We start from the raw sequence: 15,181 nt of genomic DNA, 5'->3' as shown, positions 1-15,181 counted from the left end.
TCGGTAACGCTTTATAATAAGGTCCTTAATAACCATTAATTAACAAGTAATAAGGCATCGTTCTCGCTTTAGATCCGGTAGTTGCAAAAAGCATAGTTAACTTATAATAGATGGGCAATAAAGTATATTTTAATATCAATAAGCAAACAAAATAAGATTAATAAACGCATGGCAAAGACATAATGGGTGGGTCATGGGTGTTTGTAATGCCATTATTAACACTTATATAAGCTTATAAACACACAATAATGTTAATAAGCATTTTGTAAGGACTTACAAGGGCCTTATTACTTGTTAATTAATGGTTATTACAAGGACCTTAATATAAAGCGTTACCCAAAATCTCTCTTTTTGACATTTTCTATTTCAAGAAACACCACTCCATCTTTTCTCTGCTTGTACATATTTTGCCTCCACAGTGTTCACGAGTCATTAGCCACTTTGTAAACCCCACATTTAAATGCTTCGTCATTTACAGGATTCAAACACTTCCACACGGTAATTACTGAAGTAAAGTTACATCCGTGTCTGCCGACGAGCTGTTGCTGCTTCATGTCAGCCAAATTGGCTGTGTAACTCTAATTGACAAGACGGGTGAGAGGCGGGTTGGACGCTAATTGATTCCTGCTGAGAAGGCGGCGTTGAGATGTCATTTCAGCCTCTCAAGGCAAGAGTCTTCAGGGCTCTCGCTGATAAATGTGTCACCGCTTCACACTCAGTGTGTGCGCTCGCCTGAGAGTGTGCAGAAGAAAAACCCTCAGCTGGCAGGGAACTTGTGCGAGTCGGAAGGAGCTCCCCGAGCCGGCGACGTCTAATTAATCCTAACTCCTCCAGTCTTAACGAGGCCTTAATTACTCTCACTGACTCTCTCAAGACGAGACGACAGAGACCTAAGCGTCTCATGCTACATATATGATTGTCTGGTCAGAAGGCAAGAGCTTTCACTACGCAATTAAGATCCCGTGTGTTTACGCGCGCGCTCGCTCAACTGTGCCTAAAACAGTTGTCAGCTCAACCCACTTCCCACACCGAGCGGGGCGGCCATTGTGCGTAAGAGGCTCATCTTTAAGAACCAGTTTCCCATAGACAAAGTCCATTCAAGTCCAATTAGGAGAAGCCATTCAGGGCCCTAATTCCCTTACAGTGAATCTGCCTGATCCTCCTAACACATGCTACTTATTGTTCCCAGGGAAGGAGGGGGGGGAGACGGAGTAAGAGAGAGGGTGAGAAAGAAAAAGAGAAAGAGACATTGACCCGGATTTTAGAAATATGGTAATGATGAAGGTAATGAATGCAGTGGGACAATGAGACAGGACACACACATAGGCAGACAGACAGCAACAGGGTGCGCGCGCTCACTCTGCCCTCCACACACACACACATTAGGAAAGCCTTGAAAAGAACAGCCTCGCTCATCACAAATAGGATTATCCATGATTCACTTTTTTATTAAGCGATATAATATCTGCCGAGTTCCTCCCACAGATAAATACGAAGGATTAACTGGGATTACGACGCAATTAAAACTAAATTTGAATATAAACCATTATTTGCATAAATGTGAATAACACGATCATTTTCTTAAAGATTAAGACTGTGTGTATATTCTTATAATTGTTTATGAATCCAATGAAAACAGCCATGAATGCATTCTTCAAGAAAAAACTATTACAAACGCCACACTGTGAGTGACATAATGAACACACACTGTGGTTTATTATGACTCAGTCACACCGTCCCGTCCTGCTACTCGCTAAATTGTACATCCTTCCACATCTGAAAATAGTGCCTCCAAGAATGCACTCCACGGCAATGACAGTGTCCGGCTGTTTAAAGTGAAAAGTTGGCCTTTAAAAAATATCTTCCCTTGCATTTGTGATCATTTTTGTAAGAGTAACACCTTTAATGTGCAGTCGGGCAAAAGTATTAACCCTTAATAGAGCACTCATTGAAATACTTGCAGATTACATCCCAAATTCCAAGAATATTGAGGGGATATTACATACAGCCAGAATGTTTAAGAAAAAAACCTAGGGACCCGGGGGAGGGGGATAATATTTAGAGAAAAAAAGTTTACTTGATTAAAGTGGCAAATCTACGAGAAAAAAATGTGCAGATTTATGAGATTTAAAGTGGTGAATCTGAGTGAAAAAAGTTGCTTTTTAACTTAAATCTGCTACTTTTTTTCTTGTAGATTTGCCACTTTAATCTAGTAAATTTGCAACTTTTTTTTTTTCAAAATATTGAGAAAATATGAGATTAGTTCACAAAAGTGACATCGCGACGGCGACCTGTCGTTGTCGGTTTAATTCAGCCTAAAATCTGAACCCAAAATAGTCCTGATTGTCTTATGTAGGGACAGCTTACTCGCATTAGGAGACTGGTCTCCCATCAAAAACAACCCCATAGGTCGTTTATACCCAGTTCCAATCATCAATCATCTATATAAGTTCTTCAAAGAAATATGAATTAAGTGCTTTTACTTTAAAATAGCAGTTTTTCATGTAGTGGATTACTTAGTGATTGTTTGTTATTATGTGTCCTCAGTTTTGTCTGTAAATTGAATCATTCCTTCCAAGTAATATTCACTAAACCAGTTCATTGGCTTAATTAGTTGATATTTCCAAGTAAAGTGTAATTGAGGGACATCAGTGAATCTGCAATTTACTTGTGTAATTTTATTTAAAAAAACAAAAAGTGGGTCTATTAAATAGTAGTGAAGATTACAAACACTTTCTGTGTGGAAAAACTTGCCTAGCTTTTTTTTAAGTTTTAAGTTTTTACTGTAGTCACCCTCATAACTACTTCACTTCCGGCATTTACATACATTTACTTACATTTTAAACATTCTTTTATAAAGCTTTACCAGGACGTTTTTTGCCTTAAACCTAGATCAGTGGTTCTGTAGCCTAAATTCAACAAAACTGCAGCCTTTTTTTGTACAACTGCAAACCCTACATGTATGTATAATTACGTGTTTTTGCCATTTTTAGAACACTTTGATCGGCTCTGTAACGAGAATCATGAAGCGCTCATGTGTTATTATTAGGGCTGGGACTTTAACGCGTTAATGAAGATTAATTAATTACACAAAAATTAACGCGTTAAAAAAATTGACGCATTTTTATCGCACTTATTTTTGCAGCGCGGAACGTTTCTCACTGGATGAGTTTCAGGAGGACCGATTATACTGGAGCACCAACTAGCGTTGATGAGTTGAGACAACAACAAACCACAGTGAACATGAAGGAAGAAGCTGATGAGACCTTTGGTTGGCCCCGTGGATGATGGGACATTTAGTTACTAAAAACCAACGGATGGAAGCGTCCATAAGAGCATGGTTGTGTTGCTAGGCAACAAGGAATTCACATATCACCATAGCAGCACATCCAGCCTCAAGTATCACCTCAATGCTAAACATATAGCAGCTAGCGGCTAGTGTGCTAGCTAGCATGGATTGTGTTTTACTTCAAAAACCAAAGTATTCTAGTTTACAGAAGGTCTACCTACCTATAGGCTACCTGGATTTATGAAATGTACTATATTTATAAATATGCTATTGCTACACTTGATGGCAAACATTACACTGGTCTGTTGGACTTGAACAAAAATAAACAATATTTTTGTTGCTTAAGCTGATGTATTCAGTCATTATTCAATGGTATACTAACAATCCATGTGAAAAAAATTACTTCTCACTGTTCTCAGGTCAAATATTTATATGTGATTAAAATGCGATTAATTTCGATTAATTAATTACAAAGCCTCTAATTAACTAGATTAATTTTTTTAATCGAGTTATTATGGGTGATATTGATGGACGATCTATTCTGTCGTTCAGGTTGGAGATCTTGTTGGCATTGGGTATGTATAAATGTTGATCTCACTTGATGGTATGGTCTCACCAGGTTATCTCTATGGCAACACCTGTACTGATAAGTTATATTTTCAGTTTTACTTCCACTTCCACCTGTCTCCTTCTTTCTTTGTTTGGCTGTATAAGAGTTTTCTTGCAGATCTAGAAGAGCCTGGAATAAACTAAGCGCTGCTCATGAAGCTCTACCTCTAAGCTAAGATAATAAATTCCAACAGAAACATGTTTTCACTGCGATAAATCCCACTGTTTTCTTGTGACTTCAGTTACACATCCAGCCTGTAATACTGTCCATCTGCAAACATCTCCTAATCTAAATCCTTGTTTGTTGAAAAGATGGAGATTAATCGAATATCAGTTTGAAGATACACACACAGATTGCAGATTAGCTTAATTTTTTAGGCTAATATCAATCTCCAAAAGATAAACTTCCAAACTGAGCCTATGTATTAACCCATTAGTCCTAATTAATCGTTTTCCAAATTAAACCCCAAAGCCGCAGTTTATCTGGCCACATAAATATTAAGCATATTTACTCAGATGATATAAAGTCAGACTTAGATGTGATAAGTAAGCTGATTATGGGAAACGGTCAATGTCAGCAAACAAAACAACAGTTTTAAATCACTATTATTGTTGATATTCAGAAGCTGGGAGCCTCTTCTGCTCAGAGATTTTCCTGAAAACTCCTCAGCATTATGCATATGAATTTAGACATATTTAGGGTAATTATAACTGGAATTATTACATCCCAAAACCATCACAATAATAAACTGAAGCAAAACCAGGAATACATCACAACTTTAATGTGCTTATATATATTTATTATTATGTGCAGTAATACCAATGAGCACTTTTTTAAATGCATAAGTTGGCTATGAGTTTATGTTATAAATGTATAGAATGTGAATATGAAGGCATTATTTATTTATTTTTATTATCTTTTTTTATATTTGAGCTCGGTTCTTGAGTGCACCTGAATTGGGTTGTATGTTTGTGTTCAATGAAGTTTAACTTTTTGGAGAGATTAAAAAGTTAAAATAAGTAGTATAAGTATAAATTATATTTATAAACAATGTATAGACACATACTTAAATAATCCCTCTCAATCAGACCCAGCGCAGAAAAAAAGCAAATATAGTGAAGCGTAATGCAGATAAATTGCGGAGTAAACAGAGACAATTGAGAAATTGTTCTAAAATGAGAGAATCTGGGTTTCTTTTATGGAGCTGGGGAGGAGGGGGCAAGCTGAATGTTTACAAACAGTAAGCGACAATTCCTGCATACTGTGCCTTTAAGTGAAAGTGCCAGGAAACACAACTGATGTCAACTGGTATAAAAATAAAAAGTAAAGTTAAATCTGAGATATTCTTTTAAATATAAATCCAAATTTGTATGTGTAATGCTGAAGAGTTTTCAGGAAAATATGAAAAATATGACGATTAATAGTGATTCAAAACTGTTGTTCTGTGTGCTGACAATGACAGTTTCCCATAATCAGCTTACTTATCACATCTAAGTCTGACGGAGTAGATATGCTTAATAATTAAGTGGCTTTTGGGTTTAGATTAAAAAATGATTAATTAAGGGTTAATACATAGGCTCAGTCTGTACGTTTATCTTTTGGATATGAGCTTTATCTTCAAACTGATATTCAATTAATTAATAAAGAATCTAATCTAATAATTTCAGACAACAAATTTGACTTTTTGGAGAGACTATAAAGTTCTAAAGCTGATTATTGTCTGTTGTGTGTAATTGTTTGTCTCAGTAACACTAACCGGAGGTATAACTGGACACTATGACACCCGTTCTATCACTTAATGGACTCCTCGTTAATGACAAATCACTCTCGCTCGGCGTGCTCGGAGCAGGTAGGCTTAGCAACCTCGTGTTTGCCTAGAAACCTGGTGTCCCTGCGACTCTTGTTGCCATGGCAGCCGATGAGGATGTGGCACTGCCACGAGGAAGTGGTCACCACAGATATGAGCCAAAGGGCAGCTGGTGTGTGTGTGTGTGTGTGTGTGTGTGTGTGTGTGGCTGCTCATTTGAATACAGCGTCCTGAATCCGTGGAGGAGCCGTATGCTCCTTTGCAAAACACGTAGCAGCCTGTAAACACAAAACAATCAGCGCCTTTGTTTTAAAGCTGTTGTTCTGTTGTCATCGCTTTCATTTGTTTGTCGGCCCCCCTCCCTTCACTCCCTCCAAAAAAAAAAAAAAAAAAAAAAACCCTAACACGCACGCATGCATACATTCTTTCCATCATCTTATTTTCATTCTAATTAAATCTTGTCTGGCCATTCTCTATTTTTTTAATATATATATTTATCTGATTTCATGTCTTTTTTTCTTCTTAAACTGCAGCCGTGTTTCCATTAATGTCCAAGTGAATTTTGAAGTGACATTTTGAAATGTCCCATTAAAGAAAATTTGAATTAAGGACGTTTCCATCAACTGGTTTATAGCGAATAAACAAAGCTGCAGTGACATACTTTGGTCAGAAGGTGGTGGTGTAATGTGTTACTGTAGGCTCATACGCCAGTAAACAGTAGAAGAAGTACAGAAAAAACAACAAAAAGAGGTTGCTAACCGGACAACTTCATCAACATCTTCAGGAACTGGATCTAATTGGGCAACTTGTAATTGTTCTTTAATGTCAGAGTGGAGTTTAATGTTCAGAACTTATTTGGGGAAAAACATTTCATCTCCCGTTTAGAGCATTAACTTTTTTTTTCTAGAAAAAATACAAAAAACATTTCAAGCTAGCGTAAAAACTTTTATCTACATTTTCGAAAGTTTTATAAAATTTCGGTGTTTCGACAAGTCGTTTTTGAGAAAACCTCTCATTTGATATTGCTGAGAGTGAAAGCGTTGCTGCGTGTGTGTGTTCTGGGAGAAAGGGAGCTGGAGGTTAAGTCGGTGTGTGTGTGTGTGTGTGTGTGTGAGAGGGAAAGTGGGCGTTAACCACCCCCCCATCCAGCCCCAGGCCGATTAAGGCCAGAAACTCTAATTATGCTACAAAGACGTGACAGACTGGAGCACCCATCTGCGCTATACTCTCTCTAACACATATATACTGTGTAACGGAATAACACAGAAAAAAACTGAATAATGACAAAAGTCACAAACGGGTGAGGATATTTAACAGTGTATGTTGGTGATTAGATAAATATTAAACAGATCTAAAACCGAATGCTTCACACAAAGTCGCATACCTGTTTACAACAGCTCATTGGTCCCATCTGTCACTGATTTCTGAGGTCTGATTCTAAAGATGCTGATTCTTGTTTTATGACTGCAGTGCTTCTCATACAGCTTGTCTGCTGGAGTCAGGGTACCAGCCACTTTTTTTTTTATCTCTCTGATCTTGTTACAACTATACACATGCACATTGTGGAATGTATTTCAATACAGCTCAGTCACGATCGCAATGCAAATCTGACCTTTTCTGTATCTAGTTTGATTTTCCGTCCAATTGAGCCCATGTATCAACGGAGCAGGTCATTGTGTTACATTTCTATCAAACTACCGGAAGAATAAAAACATGAAGAAGAAGAGTCATTTACACGAAGACACCGATGTAAATTTCTATCTAGGTGTTCGGGAACTTCAAGCCTGCATGGTCCCCCTACCTACTCATCAGCCTTGTAGAACCTGTAGAACCTGATAATGTAATAAATTCCTGTTAATGTAATAACCCCGATAATGTAATAAAAATCTGCACTTGAGTGCATTGAAAATGTAATAAAACCTGATAATGTAATAAATTCCCGATAATGTAATAACCCCAATAATGTAATAAAAATATGCACTTGAGTCCATTGAAAATGTAATAAAACCTGATAATGTAATAACTTCCAGATAATGTAATAACCCTGATAATGTAATAAAAATCTGCACTTGAGTCCATTGAAAATGTAATAAAACCTGATAATGTAATAACCCCAATAATGTAATAATAATCTGCACTTGAGTCCATTGAAAATGTAATAAAACCTGATAATGTAATAACCCCAATAATGTAATAAAATCTGCACTTGAGTGCATTGAAAATGTAATAAAACCTGATAATGTAATAACTTCCCGATAATGTAATAAAGTGCATTTCCCAATAATGTAATACACTTTTTTACCAATAATGTAATTAAGTATAACATTAATGGGAGGTTATTACATTATCAGGTTAGCCTTCATTTCACAAGTCCTGATAATGTAATAATCCCCCAATATTGTAATAATTTAACAGCAGACCACCCATTACTTGGGTTCAAGTGGTGATACTGTGTATCAACTCTAGCTCAAGAGCTCTAGCGCCACCAACAGGTCAAAGTTGAATCTTTATTAACTTTTGACCCATTGTGTAGATTTTTATTACATTATCGGGAATTTATTACATTTCTACAAGCCTCAACATCAGACACCAATTCACGAGGTGCCCATTTGAATCTGTATGAGACACACTGGGTTTTACATTAGCTCCAGTGTAAACCCATCCACGTCATTATTAGATGTTCAGGTCAACAAATAAATAGAGCAAATAGCAGTGGATGGGTCAAAGAAACCCTGGACTTTGATGCAGGAGGTCAGTGTCTGTGTCTTGGGCAAAATCAAAAGTCAATGTTTGTTTTTAATGCAACACACATAACTGCGTCCAGTAGTTACGTTGGTTAAGAACTTAGTTCAAAGGTTCATCAAAAAACCAGCTGGAAGCAATCGGAGCACAACATGAGCTGTCAATCACTGGCCACTTTTTATAGCATCAAATAACTAATTTTAAAAAAGTATCAGAAAAATTAACACCTGAACAAACATCAGTGTGATAAGAACTACCTGAAATGGCAGAAACCATCTTTGGGGAAATTTTATCTGATGCGCAATTTGAGTTTTTAGTTCGTCTCATGTCCCATCAACTAACATAGAAGGGGCAGGGTTTATGACCCATACTGCAGCCAGCCACCAGGGGGCAACCCAGATGTTTTGGCTTCACTTTAGGAGAGCTATCAGCTACCATCCTTCTCTCTTTGGTCGGTATTAAGATTCGGCAGTAATTGTCAGACAAATTCAATGAACGGCAAGTTATGACCAAATTATAAACCAGCTACAGCTTCATGCAGGTTCCTTGGAAAAAAACAAACTGAGTATTTCCAGTAAGTGACAACGCATCTCAGACAAACAATCTCCTTTTGTGTGCCAAATGGGTGAAAGGGCAACTCATAATTCAAATGAGAAAATAGCTCGAGTTTGTGTGCCGGCGCTGAGTATATCAAGGTTAAGCTGTGTCTTCCATTGTTTTAAACCCTCACGAAGAAAACATCTCCCACAGTCTCTCGAGAAATAATTACGTTGTATTCAGAAAGAAAACAAAAAGACCAGTAAAGTCAGGTGAAAAAAGGCGAGACCAGCAAACTCGAATAAAAGAGAATAAAAAAGAGATGAGAAAGAAGTCGGACGGGGCAAGGTCTTACCTTGACGTCTGAGAAGAATATTTTGAGCATGTTGGAGGAAGGGTAGCGGGTGTAGAAGAACATCAGCTTGGCCTTCTTCAGGTGGTTGGGGGATAAGCCCTCCTGGATCTGAATAATCACACGTTAAGGAGCAACAACAAGTCGATGATTCACTTTTGAGTAACACAGCGGAGCGGCATTAATAGGACTTGGTATTTCGGAGGGAGAATCTGTCGAGCTGAATGTGAATTAATTTATTTACTTTGCAAGTAATTCTAGGATTCCAACTTCCCTTCATATCCCCGTGCTTTTCCTGCCAAAATGGACGCAAAATAGATCATAAATTGCATGTATTGAGGTCTTAAAAGTTTTAACCTGCAGTTATCTTGGTATCTAGTTGTCTTACATTGGTGCCCTCAAACCTCGTAAGAATTAGCAGGTATAAACATGGATGGATATGCTCACTTCCCCTTTTTTATTCATTAATTATTAAGAAGCAGTAGCCAGTACAAAACACACGTCTGAAACCACAGAGTGATGAGTGCCAGGGATGAATTTTGCTTTCTATTTTTTACATATCACAGCGAGGAGTGACCACTCCAGTAAAGTGTGGGGTTGAGGGTGCCAGCACTACTGTTAAACATGAACACAGAAAAATGTAGAGATACAATCAGAGAACGCCAGTTTTTTTTTTGGTAGGCGTGCCATTAACCACCCAAAGCAAAAGCAAACACGAGCACCTGCTGGCTTTGGATCAAATCCCACATTCACTCCTGCATCTCGCCGCCTCTGCAGCCCTGGTGTCTATCCCACTGTCTCAACAAGGAAAATAATAATTGCGGAGGCCCTGGTTGCAGGGGCGCAAAGTGTGTGTGTATGTGAGTGTGCGACTGTGTGTGTGTGACAACAGCTGTGCCCCACCACGCTGCCATTTCCCCACCACATTAACAGCCCTATAATCTATCAGAGAAGATGAGGCAATCAATGGAACCCCCTGCAAGGTCAATTAGCGCACAGACAAACACACACTCACACACACACACACGTTCACGTACAGAAACCCCAGGGGCCCTATATGGCTGGAGAGAGGGAGAGAGTGGCATCAGCAATCGGGGAAAGAGGTGGAGAACGGAAGTGCATAAAGTGTAAAGGAAAAGAGAGAAGGAGCAGCTTTAGGGCAGGGAGCGGAGGTTGATTCTGAAATTTTAGTTTCTCCTTCTATTATCGTTTTATTTTATTGTTTAAATTGATTATCAGCACCGAAACAAGAATATTCAACTAAGGACAACTGTTCTCGTTTGCAGTTAGTTTGTAAAAAGCCCCTTTTTAGCTGATTAGCTGACTATTTGGTCATTTTAAAGTGCTTTTTTTTGCGGAGAAACCTTCTAGTAGGTGCAGTAGGTCGTTATCAGCCCGTTCAACAGCCGGTCGCTCTAAATGAAGCAGTTATGTTAAGTTAAAAGGCCACATTTTTGTTTGTGGTTTTAGGTTTACACTACAAAACTACATATCTAAGGTTAGGGCAAAAAAAGTTCCTGGTTAGGTGTTTTAAAAGTAAAATAAATGCATTAATGTAAATTAAGTTGTTACAAGGACGATGTGAGTACTGGAAGTCATGTTGGTAACATTAAAACATAACCCATAGTAAAGTGGACCAAATATTCTAGAAGGTGCCGTCAACAACACTATAATATAATAATATATAATATAGCAGCCCGTTTATTGGTGATAACAACCTACTGGACCTACTAGAAGGTAGAGCTCCTACTTGCTCCGAATCGGTTGTAGTTGACAAATAATTTCTTCAGTTTTTCACTGTTTCCCTGAAACACAAATCTGCCTACAAAAAAAACCTAACTTTAAAAGAAATTAGAAAATAACTAATCATATCTTCTTACAACAAAACACAACAACAGCACAAAAAGTCATCTGATTCGTTCTGAACGACCGTGATACTACAACACAACAGTTTGTCTCAATAACCGAAGCGAGAGTGGATCCGTACTGTCATCTATCATTCATTTAGCAGCCGTTACATCAGGTCACCGGACAGCAACACAAACACCTAGTTAACATTCATGCCTACCTGTCACAGCCTGTGTTCACATAGTAACACTGTGTTCTCTGCACACTCACACACAGGCCACATGAACACAAACACACGCCAAAGCACACAAACATGAGTCAGAATAAACAGTTGGAAGTAGATGAAGAAAAAAAAGGAAATGACGTGCGTGTGTTCTGTAATTGTACCTAAAGGGAGTCAGTAAAAAAACAATGAAACTTCTTTTTCCTACACTCCTCTTCCTGTTTTTTTATATATTTTTTTTTATATCGATCTATTGCTGAGTGTTGTGTTGATGCACATCTGTGAACATGTCTGCCAGTGTGTGTGTGCTTTGTGCAGGCCTCACAGTATCAGCTGTAACTTGACCTTGCTGCCAGGTGATGTGTGTTTGTGTGTGAATGAGGGGGGAGGGCGGGTTGGGAGGGGGGATAAATTCATAAATGAATGGGGGACATCTGCTCAGCTCTGTACAAAGGATTAAAGATACACAGACCTGAGAGAGTGTGTGTGTGTGTGTGTGTGTGTGTGTGTGACTGTTTGTGTCGGTGTGTGAGTGCCTCTCAGGTGAACTACGATTCAAAACACCTTAACCTAACCGCCAGGTCTTCTCCAAGCCGTAAATCCACCGACAATGGCGTCACCTTTTTATCAAATATATGCAAATCAAACAGGGATGCGCGTCTTAAAGTAGAGGCAGAGAAAAGAGAATATAGATGGGATGAGAACCAAGAGGAATAGTGGGAAAAAAACAACAAAATGTATGTAAAATGTGCAAAAAGACCAATGAAGTTCTGGACATTCGGAGTACAAATGGGCCCATGCAACGCAAAATATACATACAAGCTGTGTTGCTTGTCCAAACCAAGGTTATTATAGTTAACGAAAACTAACGAAATAAGGAAAACTAGAATTGAAAAAACATTTTTGTTAACTGAAATAAAAATAGAAACTAGAGTTTTTAAAAAAAATGATAACTAACTGAAACTGTATTGTGTGGTTACAAAACGAACTAAAACTAACTAAAATTATAGTGAAAATGTCCTTAGTTTTTGTTTTTGTCAACTTTTTTCATTCATAATTCAGTGTTTCTATTTGAACATGCAACACATGGTAAATATGTTTACTGAGACTGGGATGTTTACACTAGAACCAAATTCAAAACACCCAGAACTGTAAGAGTTAATAACCTTATTGGGGCTGAGATGATAAACCAAAGGAAATGAAGGAAACATTTATTATGACCTCTTTGAATCTGGCACCCAACACATAGCCCATTACAAAAAAACTAAAACTAACACTAAAACTAATAAAAACTAAACTGAAACTAAGCATTTTCAAAAAATAAAAACTAAACTAAAACTAGAAAACTCACTCTAAAAACTAACTAAAACTAACTGAATTTGAAAACAAAAATTGACAACAGGATTAAAACTAAAACTAATGAAAAATCCAAAACTATTATAATCTTGGTCCAAACCACTTTGATTGGCTGAGAGAAAGACTGACAAATGCAATAGCCAATTACTTTTGCTGCAGGCCTTTCAGACCAACCCCTATCCGTCTGATATTCGGGAAAATAGTGGAGTCGAGTTAGACGGACAAACAAAAGAGAAAAAAAACAAAAACGCAAAGTGCTGCTAAAAAGCCGAGAGACGTGAGGTTGAAGTCATTTGAGGCTGATGCGGCCAGATGTTTTATAATGACTAATTAGATCTGGCAGCGTTGCCAGTAAATCCCCACAGCCCGGTGAGTCTGAAGGGCCACGGGGCCGGTCACAGTCAAAACAGTCCAGGGTCATTTTTCATCCCCGTCCGTTTCCCGTTGTTGAGATACAGGTGGATTTATTACTAACAGTAGTTTGATTCAGTTGATGTTATCTTCCTGTTAATTGTGTGTATGTGCGCTGTAAATCCTGTTGAGTGCAGGTCAATCTACCTATTGTTTTGTTGGCGACATTGGCGGAAGTTGCCAAGGCCAGATTTGCCAAATTTTGTTCCTAGTCCGACCCTGGATACTTTTTCAAACAATGTTGATGCCACGACGGCTTTAGAGCAGTGATTCACAAACTTTTTACACATTCAGACATTAAACTTCCAGCTACCTAAACCGCTATGTATTCTAATTAATCAGCGAAATAATTAATGCATTCTCTTTTTATTTTATTTTTGCACGTACCCAAGTTTGGGAACTGATGCTTTTGAGTGTTTAGGTTGCATAAAAGGAAAAACTGAAGTAAATTTAGGGCAAAAAAGTTCCTGGTTTCGCTAGTTTAAAAGTCAAATAAATGCATGTAAATAAAGTTTTTACAAACACGACGTGCGTACTGGAAGTTGGTATAAGGTGCTATAAGGTGCTGCCAACAACACACATGTTAATATAGCAGCTCATTGATTTGTGATAACAACCTACTGGACCTACTAGAAGGTAGAGCCCCTATAATAAATAAATAAATCCCCATAATAAGAAAAAATGAAGTAAATTTACTGGTGTGTCTGAACCGGTGTGGTGTGGTTTTGCATATTTGCACAATTAAAGTATGCTTATTTGGCAATAAAACTGAAACCCTGCTTACAAAAAAAGTTTGCATCCTGTGTAAAACATAAAAAAAGAAAAAAGGCATTTAATTCAGTGTGTGTATATTTAGAAGAAACTAAAAGTTTCCTAGTTTGGGTACTAGACGTCTTCTCATTTATTGTATTTGCAAATTATTGTATTCTTTTTTTATACTGTTTTTCACAGCATAATACGTTATTTGGAATCAGGATTGTATTTAATTGTTCATCATGGCATAAATCATTTGAATAAGCTTTCATATAATGCAAAATATTATTTGCTGATCTAAGAATGCTTCAGTTACCTGAACTGGGTCGGTACACACACACACACATACTTAAAAAAATGCACTTACAGTCAAACTTATTAAGTATTGAATTTATAGAATGTAAGAAAATAGTAAAATAAAAAGTTATTGGTTCCAATAATAGCAAAGATAGACATCAGAGAAAAGCAACAAATCGTCACGTCGGAGGAGGTTTTTTTATTTGATGATTAACTTAAATAAGTCAATTGATTATCTAAATGGTAAAGTAATTTTCTGTCCATTTACATATCAGGATGAGAAATATCATTAAAAATATTTAAGTTATATAATAATATTAATGGACTGAATTGCTGTTATTAAAATGAAATGTCTCGTAAAAAAACCTAAAAACACCAAACAATTTTAGAAAATAAAAAAGGGAGGGTTGAAGGGTGGTCACTATCTTTGAAATACTAATGTCTAATTTCAAAGACTTTTTTTTTCGTCTTCCAAATGAATGGCAAAGCATTTCGGAATGAAACGGCTCAGCCGGATCAAGAGACGTGTCAAATACTTCTTTTTTTTAATTAAAGCAACATCTAAATTGGCTTTGAAGACGACACTGTGATCACGTCCCGATCGCAGCTGCAAGGAGTTCCTATTTGTCGGGTTCAAAGTCTTATTTTTCTTTTCACTTTGTTCTTCAAGCCTGTGCGCACGTGTTTGAGCCCAAGTGTGTGTGTGTGTGTGTGCACGCGTGGCGGGCCGGGAGAAGCCCTCTCCATATGAAAGGTTAGGATAAACAGCTACCTGCAAGCACCTGTCCACACGCACACGAATGGGAGTGTGTATGTGTGTGTGTGTGTGTGTGTGTGTGTGTGTGTGCGCGCGCTGCGAAAGGTACATACAGCTGCCGAGCAACTGCGACCGAAGGCCAACAAATGAAAGCGAGATGGAGAGGGGGACGAGCTCAAAACTGTGAACAAGAAACTAA

The 15,181-nt window shown here is 37.7% G+C and overlaps 1 protein-coding gene across 1 annotated transcript in view; it reads right to left on the bottom strand.

Moving 5' to 3' along the window:
• The window catches only part of prox1a (prospero homeobox 1a), a 60,352-nt gene that overhangs the window by 31,436 nt on the left and 13,735 nt on the right, over positions 1–15,181 (bottom strand). Inside the window, 1 exon segment of the mRNA XM_059327933.1 lies at positions 9,341–9,448. Coding sequence (XP_059183916.1) covers positions 9,341–9,448 — 108 coding nt within the window.

This window comes from Centropristis striata, chromosome 24 (assembly GCF_030273125.1).
Source record: "Centropristis striata isolate RG_2023a ecotype Rhode Island chromosome 24, C.striata_1.0, whole genome shotgun sequence".
In the NCBI taxonomy this organism is placed as follows: Eukaryota; Metazoa; Chordata; class Actinopteri; order Perciformes; family Serranidae; genus Centropristis; species Centropristis striata.
The sequence above is the reverse complement of the archived record's forward strand: the minus strand, read 5'-3'. Positions and strand labels throughout refer to the sequence as shown.